This window comes from Alligator sinensis, unplaced genomic scaffold, assembly GCF_000455745.1.
Source record: "Alligator sinensis unplaced genomic scaffold, ASM45574v1 scaffold628_2, whole genome shotgun sequence".
In the NCBI taxonomy this organism is placed as follows: domain Eukaryota; kingdom Metazoa; phylum Chordata; order Crocodylia; family Alligatoridae; genus Alligator; species Alligator sinensis.
This window is the reverse complement of record NW_005841833.1, coordinates 2,405,060-2,422,981: the sequence shown is the minus strand read 5'-3', so window position 1 is coordinate 2,422,981 and position 17,922 is coordinate 2,405,060. Positions and strand designations below refer to the sequence as shown.

At 49.9% G+C, this 17,922-nt stretch overlaps 1 protein-coding gene across 4 annotated transcripts; it reads left to right on the top strand.

Annotated features, from left to right (window-relative positions):
- The first annotated feature begins 83 nt into the window (after positions 1–83).
- MVK (mevalonate kinase) lies at positions 84–17,540 on the top strand. 4 transcript variants are annotated; one of them, XR_003092928.1, is made up of 9 exons: positions 87–398; positions 1,519–1,666; positions 2,960–3,115; positions 6,566–6,669; positions 8,029–8,074; positions 9,222–9,312; positions 10,286–10,402; positions 14,687–14,966; positions 15,802–15,936. XR_003092928.1 is itself a non-coding variant. In XM_025198443.1 (9 exons), the coding sequence occupies exons 1-9, from the start codon at positions 380–382 to the stop codon at positions 15,945–15,947; spliced, it is 981 nt and encodes a 326-aa protein (XP_025054228.1). In that variant the 5' UTR covers positions 89–379; the 3' UTR covers positions 15,948–17,540. The 4 variants fall into 4 exon arrangements, 3 of the variants coding, with proteins under 3 accessions (XP_025054238.1, XP_025054233.1, XP_025054228.1); XM_025198443.1 differs by having other exon boundaries at positions 89–398; positions 14,687–14,840; positions 15,802–17,540; XM_025198453.1 differs by lacking the exon at positions 15,802–15,936 and having other exon boundaries at positions 84–398; positions 14,616–14,752.
- The last annotated feature ends 382 nt before the right edge of the window (positions 17,541–17,922 follow it).

Below are 17,922 nucleotides of genomic sequence, written 5' to 3'. Positions count from 1 at the left end.
TCCGCGCCGCCCTGCCAGGTGAGCGGCCCGGGAGGGGGTTTGGGGAGGGAAGGGGGTTTTTTCAAACCTATTTTGGGACCTTTTCAGTATCCAGGTGCACGACCCGGCCCCGAGCGCTTTGCGATAAAGATCAGTCACCTCCTTGCTGGAGGAGAGGAGCGGCGCGGCGCGGCGGTGGAGCAACCGTGTTGCGCAACGCGCCCTCACTCCCAGTGGCGGGTCGAGCGTGGGAGCCGCGGCAGGCGACGCTCTGAGCAGTATACAAGCGTCTCTCGAAGGGGGTGATGAGCGAGCCGAGATCCGGCCCTGCAGGAGGGGTGCGGCCCTGGGAGGGGGGTTGGCTGCAGCCCGGGCTGGGGTTGTGTCGGTGTCGGCACTAATGGGGCGTCGCACCAATGGTGAGAGGGTCTCGCTGCCACTATCGTGGTCGGGCTCACGCTGCACTGAGGGTTAGGAAGGAATTTGACCCCGTGGATTGCGGGGGGTGGGTCAGATACCTTCCTCTGTCAGGGGGGCACGGCCTCTGCTGGGATCTCGTGAGCGCGTCATCGAAGCAGGGCGCTGCGGTCCCCCTGTGGCAGGCTGGGGGGGGTGATGTCTTGTGCCGTGTCGGGGTGGACGATAGTTTTGCTAAGAGGTTAGACTGGGTTTGTATAGGCTGGTTTGGGTGGGGATGGTCCTGCCCAGCGCAGGGGTTGGACCTTGGGAGGTCCCTTCCACGCCACTGCTGGGCAAGGCTCTGGTCCTGGGACCCGCAACCGCGTTGGGGCCACGGTGTCAGGGGACGGCTTAGTCCAGAGCTGGGTGGGAAGGAGGCTGCTGCCAGGTCACCCTCTGGATGCACGTCGCGGTCTCCTTGGCCAGCCTGGGAGGACGATGGGGGAGAGGGGTGCCCTGTCGTGTCGGCGCTCGCTGGCTGCTGCTGGAGGCTGCAGCTGGCTGGTCTTGGCGGGGGTTTCCTTGACACGCACGGGCCTGTCTCAGGCGGGGAGTTGGGCTAGATGACTTCTGGAGGTCCCTTCCAGCCCTATTTCTCTGTGATTTCTATAAGTCACTTGGCTCGGATCCCAGCACGTGCATTATGGAGCGCCACACCAGGTGTCCGGCGCTAGGCTATTCATGTTGTATCTGCAAAGATCAAAGCGCCCTTCAGTCAGGCGTCCCGTCGCCTAAAGCATCCGGTAGCAGCCTCCTGCTTTGAGGGGGGCCCTGGAATATCTCCCCTGACTACGGCTGTCCCACGGCCGCGTCTGTGCGGCTCGTATGGTTCCAGGCACTGGTGACGTGCTTGCGTCTCGGTTCCTGTCCTGAAAAGCACAGGAGGCGCGACACAACGGGAAGCCCAAAGGCAGGAACAGAAAAACCAAGAAAAGCTTGTCTCTTGGTTTAGTCTTCCTGAGTCCCTGGTCATCCACATATCCCTGTGAAGCGGGAGAAACCGTTCTTGTTCTCCTCTCAAAATATCTCTGGTTGAAACTTGCTTTGTAAATGTTTGTCTGCCGCTGTGTGCTTCCCTAGGTGACTTGGAAGAATCGAAACCTCCAAGCCTAGAACAACTGGACAAACTGCGGGAGTTTGCTGGGATCGCCCATGGAGCCCCAGCCGCAGAGAGTCTCGCCACCCTGGCATTTCTGTATCTGTACCTGGCAATTTCAGCTAAATACGGGTGAGATTGCTTGTGCCTGGATAGGAATGTAACATAATGTCCGGGGGATGCAGTGTTCCCCGCTGACTCTTTTCTTGGAGAGCTACAGGAACCTGTTAAAACTATAAGGTTGCAATAAAAATAGAGAAGAAGCAGGGGGGAGGGGAAGAATGTACTTTGTAGTCTTAGAATTTACCTTGGAGGAACTCTTTGAAGTTAAGTAGCATTGAGTGGGTGGGAAATTGGCAGGGCTGAGCCCCAAACAGAAAATCTAGAAATTGGGTGAATTGTTCCATGAAATGTTCTAGGCTCCTAAGCATGGTTACCGAGGGAGCTGACAACAGTACAGGCTATTGAAAAGGCCCTGAATGTGATGTGATCTGGCTGCTAATGATGTCATGACTCATCAGCTGTAGCAAGAGAGGCTGAATCCCGAGCTCCGTTTCAGCAGTGAAATAAAGCATTATACAAGTCTGTAGCTACACAGGACTTTGCATCAAGTTTGCTGTGGGCTCCTTGGTGATAGCTGGAGTCTAGCTGTGTTCCTCAGCTGAAAACTGGAGGTCTTCACTGCGTCTAAGCTACAGAGACTTGCCTTTAGCTGTTAGTGCTAGGAGTCTGATACACAGATGAGCAGTTCCAGAGCTGTCCAGGAGACAGCAGCAGTGGACAAACGTGCATGGCCACATACTAGCCAGATAGTCCCTTGCACCGGGATGTGCTGAACGTAAACCTGTTCCTGGTTTTGGATCAATAGGCTGCTCTTGGAGCTGTTGTAAATATTTTTAAGGTACCTTCCTGAGCAGGTGTGGGCAAAATGCGGGCCGGATGCAGCCCGCCAGGCCATTCTCTCCGGCCTGTGGGGCCCCTAAAAAATGTAGGAAATGAATATTTAGCTGCCCTCGGCTGCCTGTCACGAGGCCCTCGATGGCCTGCCAAAACTTGGTAAGCGGCTGTCCGCCTGAAATAATTGCCCGCCCCTGTTCTAGCGCAATGGATTTGCAAGGCTGGTCAGCTCCAGTATCTAAAAACTTTTACTGAGGACAGACTCTTTGTACCGATTGCTACCAGCTATTGAGCAATTGCTTTGCTGCAACATCTGTGTTGTTGCACAAGCATTTTCGTATTCAGGAATGTTTCTGGCACCTGATTTCTCCCTGGGATTTCGAAAATGCAAAAAACAGCCACACGTTAGTCCACATGTCTAGCTTCCAGCCTGCTTTTGCTGTGGTAGCAACGTTGGGTTGCGGTGGCTGTTGAGGTTCATGTTTGAATGTGGCATTCGGTGTCTTAGCCAGTCTCTTTCTGTTCCAGGGAGGTGCCCAGCATGGATATAGTCGTGTGGTCTGAGCTGCCCACGGGTGCCGGGTTAGGCTCGAGTGCTGCCTATTCTGTTTGCTTGGCAGCAGCCCTGCTGACTGCTTGTGGAGCCATTGGCTGTCCGCTGGAGGAGGGCAAGCCCACAGCCAGGTGAGGTGTCTAGTGAAAGCATGAAACTGAGATAGCCACGTAGGGAGCACTGAGCTAAGGAGGGGTAATTGAAGACTGCTTTTTTCCTTCACTTTGTTTTCCCTGCTCTCCCAGCCACTGCTTGTTGTCAGAGCACTGGGATATGAAATAGGAGTTGGAGACATCACCTGTTAAATACAAATGCTCAGAAGGGAGGGTCTGAGGCAGTGGCTGACATGACTAGGCAGGTACACAGAGCTGGTACTGCGGTGCTGAATCTGTCAGACCTTCCGCACATGTTTCATTGTGCGTATAATCTGTCTGCACGGCACTCTGCGGGTCACAACCGTTGTAGAGCTCCCCCAGCTGAACGTTCACCAGGCTGTTGTATTTGAGGCCCAGGGTCCTCTCAGAAGGAGGGTGGGCTGCTAGGCTTCCCTTGGTCTGAGCAGGCTCCTGCACTGGGTGTTCCTGTGGTCTGTCTGGGCACAGGCACCCTGTTTTTTGAGCCACTGCAGGAAGGACTAGCGTGGCCCGACTGCCACCACCTCCGCTACCTGTGACCGTCTTCGGAAGGGTTTCACAAACCGATCGCTCTTTGCTTTCACAAGCCTGAGGAACGTGCGGGTCGTGACAGTCTGTCCCCACCTCTCGAGCATTCTCTGGACTTTGTGGCATCCTCTCTTCAGTCTGAGATCCTCTCTTCCCTGCCTGCTGTCTTGCCTGTGTCACTTCCTGGACTTGGAGAGTTGTTCCCAGGCAGCTGGTTTCCTTTCATGCTCCTTCCTAAGCTTCCTCTTTCGCAGCAGTCTGAGAGAGACCCTTTTTCTTAACCTCCCAGTCCCCTTATCAAGTGCCACTGCCCAAAAGGTTCGGTTCCCCACATAGGGGATCTCTTGCTTAATAATTTCCCTGCCTCCAGAGTTTGGGAGAAACAGTTTGCCCTGTGTAGGAGCCAAGGCTGTTGTATTTAAGACACGATCATCAAAATCAAAGTAGTGAGACCTTCTCCTGACAGCTCTGAGCCAGGGGCAAGGATTTCTCTTGTCACTTGATGTTGGTTTTATACCTTTAGGAAGCTAAGAGAACAGGAGTTGGCACCCAAACCCCAGATCCAGAACAGAATTTGCCATCTTGGACACACAGCTTCTAGTATTAAACCCTTCCTAACCTGCATGGAAACAGTCCCCAGAAAGTTTCACGCACACAAAATCCCTGGTCCCAAACTAGGCAAGTGGCACAAATCTCTTCAACCTTCTCCTGTGGTTTTTCAGCTGCAGTTTTACTGCAATGTAATTTTCAGTTAAGAAGTAAAGGAAACTTTTTGAGGTGTCGGCTTTCACGTAACATCACGCTTTTTCTCTTTTTGCAGTGTTCTGACTTTTGCAAGAAGGGGTCTCAGCATTTCAGCCCAAGAACATTAGAGGTCATTTATGATGAAGACCAGTTTTACTTTGACCAGTGGCATTTGTGCGCGCTGCATCCCAAGTGCTCTGCTAGCCAAATATCAGCAAATGAGGTCAAAGGGTGCAGATAAAGAGCTGATTTTTGGATGAGCTCTGAAGAGGAGAGTGGAAACTGCTGGGGGGGGCGGGGGGAGGGCACTTAATATTTCTGCCTTTCATTTGCATGGTTCAGTGACTACACTCATTGTTGCACTTAGGAGTGTGTGATGCCTGCATGAAATCGATGTTCGTGCCTCTGCCCCATCATGTAATTACTATTCTGGTCCTTGTACTCTAAAAACCTGTCAGATGCATGTTCCCCCTGCTTTGATCTGCTCAGACTACAATTGATACGGAGACATCTGATATTAATATCGCTGTCAGTGCGCGGTACGCTGTTGGAACAGTTGCTTAGAGTGTTCTGGGAAGGAGAGGTTTGCAGAGCTCCCAGCACATGCTGCAGCCTGCCTGGAGAGTGTGTATGTGTGTGTGGACCCACTAAACATTTCTCTCTCTCTCTCTCTCTCTCTCTCTCTCTGTGTGTGTGTGTCATGGGGTGAAGAAAAAGATGGGGTGGCTCATAAGGCAATAGGCTGTTTGTTCTGATCCAGGCTAGTAGTGTCTTGGGGAAGGGTGTTGTAGACCTGCTTACAAGTCTCTGTTTCCCCCAACTATCTGCTTTGTTAATGGTTACTAGAGAACAGATCAAGAATGGCCGGGGGATGTGGAATATGGTGTTCTTGGTAGGTTTGTAGCAGAGGCTCAGCCCTGAAGCAGAGTGGAGAATGACTTTGTAACCGGGCAGTCTGCCCATGTTGTTTGTCTTGCAGTAGTGCCTGCTGTTCCCTCAGTCCTCGGTGTGTCGGACAGAGCCAGTTCTCATAACACCTTGATTTAAGAATCTCCAAGCAGGTGCGACTTGTGTTGTGCTGCTGAGTCATTGCTCTATGCTGAGCCATGCAGCTAGCTTCCTGGATGTCTATTAGAAAAATGCCCTTTCTCGGCTCCAAGTCCATGCTCAGATTATCCGAGCCCAGCACAGCCTGGGACGTTACTACATCCTAAACATCAAGGTGCTTAATGGAAATGTTAACTTAATTCTAACGATGTTTCCTGACCCAGTTGTGAGGGGTGTGAGATTTGAGCAGCTGGCAAATGGAGGGAGGAATTGTGCTTGTGAAATGCTACTTTTAATATTCCTTCTCGCCTCACGAATTCTGCATCTATAAATACGCCATGCTGAATTGCAAGCACTTGAAAGGGGAGAGAGTGTTTCTCTGAAGGCAGAGGCAGGCTGTGTAGCCTGTATCTAAAGCTTAAGCTGCTCTGGTCCTGACTTATTCCTGTTGATGCCCTGTCACCGGGTGCTCTTTGGGAGTGATTCTTTCCCGGCCATCCCTGGAATAGTCCTTTGGGTTGTTTTGCATTGTTCTGCTGTCAGCAAAGATGTTGCCAAGTATCTGGTCTTGGACTCTCTTACTGGGCATCCCTTATTGCTGCTTGATTTTTTTTTAAAATTTTTTTTTTAAGGATGATTTTCTTAACGTTTGGGTTCCCCCTGACCTTTATTTCTAAAGGGGATTTTCTCTCTTGTCCATAAATGGGAAGGTATCAGGCAGGAGCTTACCACCTGGCTCTGAAGCATCACTTATCGTGCTATCCAGCCCCTTCCTGTGCGGGGGTTCAATCAGCCGGCACCATGGCTCTGTCTACAACCTTCAGGAGCTCCTCCCAGCTTTTGCTGCATTATCCGTACTCTGAGCAGCCCCAGCTCTGGCGAGCATCTTCCCCTCTGTTCTCAGGGCTGTGCTCCTCTTCTGCCATGTGCTGCTCTTACGAGGTCACCTGCTAAAGCTTCCTGCTAAATAATTAGCACAGCATGAGGCTCCATCACACCTGGGGCTTCCCACTCCACGGACCACACTTGAGCCTGCTCTTCTGGCACCACCTGCCCTTCAGGGCTCCCCTTGTCTCTGTTCTTTGTTTCTCACCTGTTGTGTTTTTAAGCTGTTTTCTTTCCTTTCAGGTGGACGGAGAAAGAGCTGGATTTAATTAACTGCTGGGCCTTTCAAGGGGAGCGCGTCATCCATGGCAATCCTTCTGGGGTGGATAATGCTGTTGGGACTTGGGGTAGGTTGTTTTTGATTGCTGTTCCTCCTGGCTTCTGAAAGGTCATGGTGTCAATTCTGGCCCATATTCCCTGCACTGGTTTGGAGCGGGGAGGGAGGAAGGGCTACGTGCCAGTCCTGTAAAGCTCCTGATGGCAGATAGAGGCTCCACTCGATGGGGAAATTCTGAAGCAGAAATTCTGCACAAGATAGAGGTGGTCATGAGTGCTGCAGTGAAAGCCAAGGGCTTTTCAGGCTTCTACCTGAATCCCTGGGCCATCTGATTCAGGGTAGATCATGTAGCGAGGCATGAGCATCTCCATCAAGCTTCTGAGTACACTGAAAAGGCATCCAGAATCCAGCCTGCAGCTTTGCTGACCTTCACCAATTGGCATAAAGTCTGACTCTTGGCAAAGGCTTGAGTAGAAAAAGATGAGCAAACCTTCCTGCAGTATCCAGGGAATGGGTCTGTTTTGATCCATTTCCCTTGGCTTTACCAGCCTCTTCTAGAAGAGAAGGGCCGTGGTGTTGGCAGAGAACAAAGGGGTGATGTTTTCTCCAGAGCAAACCTGCTATACAGTAACAGTTCATTATGAACCAGGTAAAGTAGCACATGAGGCAAAGAGTGGGGAAGAGGGAGAATCGGGTCCTGATCCTAGCTTTGTCATTGGGGATTGGGTGTTACCATCCTGTGCCTCAGTTTCCCCATTTGTCAAGTGTGAATAATACAGACCAGAAAGCCTAGTGCATTAGATGTCTGAAGTACTTTACAATCTTACCTCACTTATCCCAGTAGGAGGGGAGAACCTTGCTGCAGGTGTCCGAAATGTAAAATTGTGGAGGCCTTGCACACGCATGAAAAACAACCGCAACCCAGATGAATGCATTGCAGCTGTGTGGAGGCTTAATTAAGATATGCTTCAGAATGCACTATCAGTGCGCTGCAGTACTTTGTTTAAACAGTCTTGCTAACGAGACCCAATTACAGCAGCAGCTCTCTCATTTCATTGCAAAATGGGGGAAATGAAAATCTTTCAGCTAGTGCCCTCTCTCTGCATTGGCGTCAAAAGCAAAGAATCCTTGGGTGGATTTAGACTCGTTATTTGATTTTTATTGTAGATCAGTGAAGATTTTATTCTAACTAAGCTTTCTATGCCTTCAAATGCCTTTCAGTTTGACAGTCTAGCACCACTAAGAACAACACAGAAACGCACCAACTTTATTCACACCATGTGAAAATCTGCCTTGTTCTTATGCCTTTGTTCCTTGTGGTTACCTACTCTGTAGTGGGTGAGGTGGTAAAGGTGAAAAGCTCTTATATGTATGAAAATAGTGCGTTCTCTCCAGGTATACTGTGTACTAAAACTGCATTTTGCTTTAGGTGGAGCTCTCCAGTACCAGTCAGGAAAAATCACACCATTAAAGAGGTAATGCGAGTTAATAATGTGGATACGATAAGTGAAACATGCCAAACTTAACACATCCCTGTAGTGTCAAGGCACGAGGGTAACAAAATGCTGAGCAGAGCAGTAGAAGAAGCGGACCAGTCTGCTGGATGGGGCCTGCGGTAGCTTTAACACTTCTAGCCAATTTTGTCCTGGTAGGAAAAGAGTGAGATCAGGGATGTTGGGTTCCTGTCTGAAGTTAGACAAAACCAACACAGGGAATCAATATTAATTTCATGGCCCCATGGGCAGTGGCATCTGGTCTGCTCCTGACAGCAAATGACTTTCTTTTTTTCTCTTTTAAAGAAGCCAATAACCCCCCTCCCCACAAACCTTCCTGCTTATAGGATTTCAGAACAGTGCAAAAACTGAGCTGCAGAGCCCTATAAAGGGAGACCAGCTCCAGGTTTCACACACTCCCTGTATATGATCGTCTTGTTCTGGAGGGGGCTGGTGTGAAAACAAGGTGGTCTGCTGTGACCGAGGTCATGGTGCGGTAGAGGGGAACAGGTGCAGCTCCTTGACTCTCTGACCTGCTTTGTTGCAGCCTGTATACTCCCAGCCTAGGCTCTTTGCCATCAGTGAAAGCTTAGCACCTCCTTCAGATGAAACATGGAGGATTTTTTACTGAGTGCCTTCACTTTTTTTTTTATATTTAAATCACTGTCATAACCCCTATATGAAGCAAATTAACCAGCTTTTTTTTGCTAAAATGATCTTCCGTGAAATATGTGGCTGCCAATGTCAACACTATTAGGCTTCAAAGTGAACGACTCAGTGAAATAAATGGCCTCTCATAGTAGTTGCAGGCCATCCACAAATACAGGAAGCATCACGGCATTGCTTCAGTCTTGACTTGTGTTTTCAAGTTAGTTTGTTGGCCAGAAGGGCAGAGCATATAATTAAAAAGATATGGAGGTTTGAGATTGCAGAATCATGCCAGCACTTGCAGCAGTGGAACAGCTGATACAGAAGCCCTATCTATATCAAAATATAAATACATGCATGAAGGTGGCGTGACAGTGTCCTGGGTCAGGAAAAAGGGAGCCGGGGGAAGTGGAACAAATCAAGGAAGCTGTGCAGTTACTGGAAAACGAATGAACCTCAGAGCCTCTGTTCTTGCTTTCAGGGTGCCGACTCTGCGAATCCTGCTGACCAACACCAAAGTGCCTCGAAGCACCAAGATCCTGGTGGCTGGTGTTAAGGACAAGCTTCTCAAGGTGCAGTGTCTCTTTTGATTTTCTCTGGTAGGGACCTGGGACAGAGCTTGTTCACTAAGCCAATGCAACGGCATCTGGACTGGGCATTGAATGAATGGCAGCGTGGAGGGAGGGGGCCTGCATCCATGAGGAACTTCAAGGTCCTTGTTATCTGCTGCTTAGTGGTGTTTCGCTGTTTTCCCTTGCTGTGGCAAGGCCAGGAAGCAGGAAGGAAGAACAGACTCCCAGCCCAAGGGATGGGGTAGGTCCACAGCATCTCGCTGAGGCAGCACTTTTAATATGACCGTCACTCTATAGAGTTCTCTCTCGCCCCAGCAGAGTCAGCTTCTTATAATCACTCCTACAGGACTCATGGGTGTTTCTGTTGTCCTGGCCCACTGGAGTGGAGACTTGTGTATTGATTTCTCTCATTAATCTGCATGATAATCAAGCATAAATCAAAGCCCTGGCCTAGGGCTTCATCCTCTTAGCTAAAAATTAGGACCGTGCCTGACTCTTCAAGCTTTTGTTGTATGGTAATCTGGCAAATGCTGGGCATTTTGGAAAGCAGACCTTAAAAAATATCTTCTTTGGATTTATCTTCTGGTTTTACAGCCCTTTAGTGTTCCCTTCCTTATAGCGTCCTCTTCACTTAAGAGCCTGGAAGCATAGCTCGGGGAGAACGTCAGTGTTTGTTAGAAAATCACCTGACTCCTGACGCTGGAGCTTTGAGAAACTTGAATATCAGGTGTCTGGCTGCAATATTGCTAGAGTCTGCAGTTCTGAAGTACCCTGTCTTGTGGCTGAGCTCACATCTCTCTCTGTTCCCTCTGTCTCCCCCAGATGTGACCAGCTTGCCTAATTGGCTGCATGTTGAAGTGGATGTCCTCAAGGGTGGGTTGGGACAGGGCAAGGCATCTCCCAGCCCCAACAGCACAATGAGGATGCACAAGAGCCCAGACCCATCCTCATGTCTCTCATCTGCTTCTCGCAGTTTCCTGCTATAATGAACCCCGTGCTCGACTCGATAGATGCCATTTCTCATGAGTGCGAATGTGTTCTGGAAACAATGGCTGTGAATCCATCACTGGAGCATTACCCAGTCCTGGAGGTAAGGGTCTCTTCCGCCTGTATTTTTAGACCCTGTTATAGTCACCCATCAAAATGTCATTTAAAGAACATTAAGATCGGGAGAGACTTTCGATGGCAGGAAATGTTCACTTCAAACTGAACCGCAACATATTCTGCCTTTGTTAACACTTTCCCTCCCTCTGAACTAGTTGAGAGGCTATCTGCTCCCTCATCAGAGCAGATGTGTATAAAATGCATTCACTCTCGTTATATCAGTGTCATATACTTCATTTCCCTTAGTTGAAGGGTTGAGTGAGTTTTGGATCCAAATTTCATCTCCTGCTGAACCATTTGCACTCGGATGCCAGCAGCGTCCGGATTGGAAATTGCTGGCTGTCAGCAGTGTGAATGGTAGCTTTACAAAGCCAAAAAAGAAGTGCAGAATCCAGCGTCCCCTGGTTTTGATGGACTGCATATAACCCAACCCCCACCATTTTGTGCTCATCCTGTCTGCTGGCTCAGGAGAGTGGTTAACAAACGTGCCCAGCACTGGCCTGACATTTGATGCGTGATGTGAATACAAAGCTCTAGGTTCATTTGGGCTCTGTTTAAAGCCCAGGGAGGCTGGCATAGGGGAAACTTTTCCAAAGGAAAGGAGGGTTCTGCAGTGGTGTCTTCGCTGTCCATAGGACATGCTCATCCTTAGTCTGCATATTTTGGGAATTCATTTCCCAGGCTGAAATGTGTCCCAGTGGGTGCAGGTGGATAAAACCACCTTTGTGGAGGAACACCACAAGTCCCACGAGTGAAATGCTGAACACTTAGGATGATCAACAATTGCTTTGGGGGACTTCTTTTGACCAGAGCTCTGGGAATTGCAGTAGCCCTACCTTGCTCTAAGGGGAGCAGGCTAGAGGCATGGGTGGAGGGCAAGGCATCCTGGTCCTTCTGCCTTGACCCAGGTACACACAACCCAGTGTGTTAGGGGCGGTGTGGTTCTTACAGAAGCTGCCTTCGCTGGGAATGGAGATGCTCTGTTCCCAGGCTGTGCTTGCATTTGGTTTTCAGCTGTGCACCATGATAGCAGAAGGACTTAGTGCTCCTAGTCGAGACAGGCAAGTCTTCTGTGCTATCTGCTAGCTGGAGCAAGAGATCTTATATTCTGGTTCTGTTCCCAAAGTTGCACTGCTCCATGTCACCCCAGCAGTTCACGTCACTTTGGTGTCCCTTCTGTCCGTCAGCTAATGGGAGGTGTGGGTGACAAGGCTGAGGTGCTTTGAAATCCCCCAAGTGATAGATGCCAGAGCAGTCCTGTTTGCATTTCTGCGAGAGCGAACACTGCTATGACAGCCGGTTTCTGTTTGTCTCATGTCTGGAGAGCCCACAGAAGCACGGCTGATTATATACAGCATACATGTATCTCTTTGGCTCTTGCCGTAGCTGAAATGCGCAGTTCTGGCTGCCTTGTGTCTGAGCCGTCGAACTAGTCTGCTGTGTCATAAGCTGTCATCTGATTCTGGCAGCTTTTGGATGGGAATATGACAGATGTCTGGGATCCTCATAGACAGCGCTGCACCCTGCACTTAGGCATATTCAGAGGCCCCTCGATGGACATCTGTCCAATCCAGCACACAGAACTCGTAGCACTCGTGCTAAATGCTGCAGGTTAATTCATCTTCCGTCTTTTATCTAAAATCCAGGATAAACGTGGGGAGTGGGGGCTGGAATAATTGCATGTCATCCAACTCCCACCTTGTCCTTGCATGAGATCTGTGCGTGGCTGCAGAAGGAACTGACTGTGGTTGGCACCTGCCACATCACGTGGCACCTTCCCGCCCTGCGCGGTAAGAGCGTGTCAAGTGAAACGTTTTCGGTGAAGAATGGGCACCGCGCATCGGGGAGAGGCAGTGCAGAGACGCCTCCTCGCGGCACCGACTGAAGGGACCGGCTCTGTTTGAAAGTGAGGCAAGAACTTCCAGGGGAACAGCCTGCCATGGTCCTCACTTCCCGTGGCCGGCTCTCATGTTGACGCATGTAGCCGTGTTCTGCCACCACACTGTGGTCCCATGTTGTGAAGACCTCCTGCTGAGGCTGCCACCTCTCGGGGGTCTGAAAAGGGTGACAGTGCTGCGAGGAAGGCCCTTAGGAGACCTCGGATGGCTTCCTGGCTCTGGTGCACGACTTGCTACGTGATCTTGGGCCAATCACTTCGCCTCTCTGCCCCTTGTTTCCCTGTCGGTGCCACGATGGCAGTAGTCCTGCCGGCCCTCCACCCCCACTGGGTCTTGTCGTGACTGTTCAAGCTGTGCTATGTCTACACTACAGCCTGTCGCGTCAGGCAGAGCTACCCACGCCAGCTGTGCAGCAGCTCATCGCTCGGGCTGCAAAACCATCCCAAGGGGCAGGTTCAAATAGGTCACTTTGCCCCCTACACTGCCACTAGTACCGGAGCCAGCCCCTCGCCTCACGGCAGACCTGGCCTAGGACCGCCTCAGGACAAGGGATTTCTTACACTGCCTTTGACAGCACATAGCATAGCTGGCCCCAGTCTTGTTTGGGGCCTTGATGTCCTGCTGTAATTCAGGGCAGTCTGTTTCGGTCCTGAGCTCCTCGCTCAGGACTATGGCTAGGTAGAAGCAGCCCTGGGAGGGGGAGCAGGAGAGGTGGGTCGCACTCATTTTGCCAAAGGAATCGGGGTTGGGAACATCCTTCTGGCTCTCCTTTGAGGAGGTTGCTCAATCTCTGCCCCCTCCGCTTAGCCGACCTGCTAATTATAATGGTGCCTGTCCATGTACACTTTAATTAACATCCTGGTGTGCAGCCTTCCAGGGCTGCGGCTGGACCGTTCCCTTCTCTCAGCCACTTTTGTCTCATTACCCCATTTTTCAGTGCTCGGCAGGTAATTGTCTGGGCCTTGGCTACGGCAGCCTGTCAGCCAGCTGCTCCCTTTTCTCATTTAACTCCTTTCATCCTGGGTTTGTGTTTCAAAAAGGTCTTGTTATTCTCCCTTGCATTTCTGTGAGGGGGTGTCCAGCACTGGCCCGTTGGCGTTGAACTCTGCAGTTGCAAGCATGAGCAACATGTTCTTCTTGCCCTGGAGACCCCCTGGCCCCTTGCCTATCCTACCAGGATACCCACTAACCTGAGGTGTGCCCGCTGCCGGGGGAAAGGGGCTTGTTCAGTCACTGTGGGCTGCTTGGTCCTTGGCATCTCTGAACCTGTCGTTCCGTCTTGGCTTTGTGGCATGGACGTGCGCATACTGGGATTGGGTGGAGGCTCTTGCTAACTCATGGCCAGTGAATGGCCATCTCATTCAGGCCTGGCCTGGGTTGATTTTTTTTTTTGTTTTGTTTTGTTTTGCTCTTCTGAAGGTGAAGGGTCCTGCATCGTGGTCGTGGTCTCCTGGCACACTGAGGCCTTTCTGCTACAAACAACTCAGTGTAGAACAACAGAGCTCAGTACCTAATACTTTGGTTTTGGAATGAACGACCTTGGGATTCAAGCCGTTTGCAATAGAAAATATCATCTCTGCTTGGAAAAAGCCTGTTCTGCACTTGCATGTCCATAGCTTGTCTGAGATATGGCAGGTTGAGAGGAACCTCCAAATGTCAATTTGGCCATGGCCTACAGGTGCCTAGAGTACCTGTCTCAAGGTGCTGAGAAGGTCCCATCATTTGCCCAGCCCTGTGCCCTGCGGGGGAGGGAGAAGGGAGTGCATCATGTCACTGTCCCTTTGACTGTGCCACTTCTGACATGTTGCATCACTTGCCTCATGGTCTTTGTTATGTTGGATGGATGGCAGGATTGGGGATAGTGACTGCCAGGAGCAGCAGAGATCCCAGCAGGATCCTCTCCCCAGCTAGGGAGGGGTTTTCAGTGTGTCCTGCCCAACACAGGCCTAGCAGGGGAGAAATGAAACTGGTTAAGACCCCTCAGAGAGCTCACTGGGACCTCCACAGGGCACCAGACAGGTTATGCAACACGTTGATATTGTTACATCCATAAGAGGACGGAGGCAGCGCAGTGGCCGTGAGCTGCCTGGGGTGCTTGCAGACGTGGCCACCTGGCTCGGTGTTGCTTGCTCCTGAGAAGCAATACGCTGCTAGTGAGATGGTCCTTTTGTCCTTGTCTCTCCTAGGTGTTCCAGAGCCCGGGCCAAGTGCCGGTGACTCGGACTCAGCGGTTCAAATCTTCGAGCTTTGCTGCTGGCTTTGGGAAATCCTATTTCATTGATTTTGGTTTTTTTTTTAAAGGACCTGCCTTTGAGAGACCACCGCAGCCTCCTGGTGGAGTTCCTTACGTCTGTGTGACTTTCTCTTTCAAGGAGCTGTTCGATATCAACCAGCATCACTTGAATGTGATTGGCGTCGGCCATTCCTCATTAGACCAGCTGTGCCAGGTGACGGCCTCGCACGGGCTGCACAGCAAGCTGACCGGTGCTGGCGGAGGCGGCTGCGGCATCACTCTGCTGAGACCAGGTCAGGAATCCTTTGCTTGCTACGGTTCATTTCACCCTTAGTCTTCCAGCAAGCTCTGAAAGGCAGGATTGGTTAAAAGCAAAACCTTGTGCCACATCCTTTAAATCCATTCGACTTATACCAAAGGTAAGCCCTAACTTCTGTTTATAGCACTCTTTTGCATTTCACAAATAACCCCATGAATCCAGGTGGCTTTGTATCCCAGTCCTGCTGAGATGTCAGCTCTTCAGAGGTGCCGACTGTCAGAGCCAAGCCTGGCAGGGTATACTTTATGAGTGCCCGAGGTGTCCATAAATTGTAAATGGAGGGAGGCCCAGACTTGCCCTTGTGTGCTAGGAAAGATGTATTTCTGTTGAGGCCCATCCCTTGGCAGCCTAGCTTTGCATATTCAGAGACCATCATTGAAGTGGGCACCCAGTGGTTGGACTCTGTACCACTAGGACTTTGTCGCAGGATTCTGCTTTTGGAGCACACCGGTCTGAACTCATTATGGCTCTGGCAGGGTGCACGGTAACAGCTGGAAAGTCCAACATGGCCATGAATACAGCATAATACGTAGCTGGCCAGTATGACAGAGGTTTGCATATTAACTCCCCAAGGCAATTTCTCATTTAAAGGCAAAGAAGAGCATGATAATAACAGGTCTCTGCATGTTTAAAATACTGATCTGTCTCAGCAAGATACTGAGGCAGCAAATCTACTGGGTTCCTAGGTGTCCATTTAGGACTGCATGCAAACAAAACCTTAGGGAAACCTGTCAGCAAACTGACTGGGATGTGAGCACGAGAGTAGGTGATTGACTTGTACCCGCCGTGACTGCCAAGTGCCAGCAGTGTTTTGGGCAGCGGTGTCCTCTCCATGGCAGAGCAGTTCAATCCAGACTAGATGCCCAGCAATCCATTTCTGTGTCCCAGCCTAACCAAGCTGAACTTAACCGCCTGGTGTAACCTCTTCTTGGCAGACACCCCCTCGCCAGTGGTGGAAGCAGCAAAGCGAGACCTCATCACCTGTGGATTTGAATGCTGGGAGACCAGTATTGGGGCACCTGGGGTATGTCTTCACTCGCCTCCCTCTATGAAGGCAGAAATACTACAGGCCTTAAGATAACATGGGCTATGACTCTTCCTGGGTTCTTGGTGCCACAGATTCAGGCCTGGTGGCTGTTACCTCTTTGCCTATCCCTGGGATCAAACACTAGTTGCTACTCTCTTGCCCCCTTTCCCATCCCGGTGGAAGTGCTTAAGCTGATGCAACTTAGGGGCAGCTTCGATGAAGACAGCAGTGACTGCTCCTGCCTACCCCAAGTTCGAATTTAACTCCTTGCGTGTCAAGCTCCTCTCTTGAGCATCCTGACTAGATAGTAGCTTTACCAAAGGGCACAAGAGGAAGCATGTTAGCCCTGGCATCCTGGCCAAATCCCAACACAAATGCATTTTGCGGCCTTCTGCAGCTTTGCATAGATGCTTAGATCCTCTACACCTCTCCTGTTCCCTCCATGGGGATGACGGGGAGGCTGGAGTAGTTAATGTACGCTGAGTGCACTCAGATTTCTGGGCAAAAGGCACCAAAGAAGCACTGATTGTGAGAGCTACACAGTTTCTGCTAAGGCTGTGAGAGGCGTTCCTGAGAGCAAGCCATTTTAAAATGGCTCTTGTCACTACTTAGACAGAGGATTTCTAAAATGAGAAAAAGTGAAAGTGCTGATAAAGATGCACCGTTTTGAGTGGGCTTTCCCACGATCCTCTTTTCTAGGCTAGGAGTCATCAGCCTATTGCTATGGGCTGAATCTGGCCCGTGAAGCTGGGGACAGTAGTGGCAATCAGCAGTGGTAGCCTGTCTTCAGATTGAGCCCTGTTAATTTAGCCTGCTTTTGCTAAAAGGTTGCCAACCCCTGGCCTAGGCTGTTCCACAGGCCTATAAGCAAAGTGTCTGAGTATATTATGACCTGCTTCTCGCACATCAGGACCGCAGCGTCAGCATGGGACGAGCTTTAAAGCCGAAAGAGTTTCCCATTATTTATAGTCAAATTGAGTGCATTGAAGTTCTTCCTACTTAAAGCACAGTCTGAATTTTGGTCATCCTACCTGCTGCTGGAATATGAAGCCAATCACGGTGGATAAAAAGAAGCGACTTAGGTCAGTGTTCTTAATCTCACTCAGCTTTTATTTCTCTTCAATATTTGTTTTCTCTTTTAATGGACCAATTTGCCAGGCTGCAAGGGTCTCAACTTCCTCCATTTAAAATAATGTAAATGAAATCGTATTCAAGCAATACAGTTTTGAAGAAGGTCAAACTGTGGAACTAGTGGGACTGACCAAGCACCTGGAACCAGAGCTTGCTGAAGTGATAACCAGCTTGTGACAGCTCCTGCCTCATCTGCACCTGCTGATGTGAAGAAACTATTTTCATTTCAGTTTATTTTATTTGGTTCAGTTCAGTGACTGGCTTTTATTTAAAGTAGAGACACTGGCAGGAGGAAGAAGTTGCCCCTTCCCCTTCCAATTTATGACCTAAAAGTCAGGTGCAAGAGGCTGAGCTCTACTAGTTTCAAAATCTTTGGGAAACCAAAATAATTAGTCCAGCTTACTAACTGTAGATCACATTTCCTCCATTTTAATATATGGGTTTACATGCAAATCACTTTATTTATTAAACTATCCATGTGTCTGGTCTTAGTTTAATAAAGGCAATTTTAAAATGGTGGGTTTTTTTGTATTTTTAAGTGAAATTCCAGTCTCGGTCCAAAACCCCTACCTTGGGGGTCTTCAAGAGGAGGTTGGATAGGTGTCTGGCTGGGGTATTATGATCCCAGCATTCGTTCCTGCCCAGGGCAGGGGGTCGGACTTGATGAGCTGTTCAGGTCCCTTCTGACCGTAGAAACTATGAAAAGAAGCTTGCCACAAATTGCAACTAAATAAGAAATAGTTTGCCTTTTTTTTCCCTTAATATAAACATGAGAATCTGAATGTTCAGATATTAATCGCTTAACTATGTATAGCAGGAGCATCTGGTTGGGTAAAAGTGGCACTAAATTTAGTATAAGGGCGTGTGCGTGTGCACGTGTGTGTGTGTGTGTGTTTCC

What these genes read in the sequence shown, in the direction of transcription:
- MVK (XM_025198443.1), top strand. An exon ending in TTAAGGACAAGCTTCTCAAG is followed by an intron (nt 9,313 to 10,285) that starts GTGCAGTGTCTC and finishes TGCTTCTCGCAG; the next exon opens with TTTCCTGCTATAATGAACCC. An exon ending in AGCATTACCCAGTCCTGGAG is followed by an intron (nt 10,403 to 14,686) that starts GTAAGGGTCTCT and finishes TTCTCTTTCAAG; the next exon opens with GAGCTGTTCGATATCAACCA.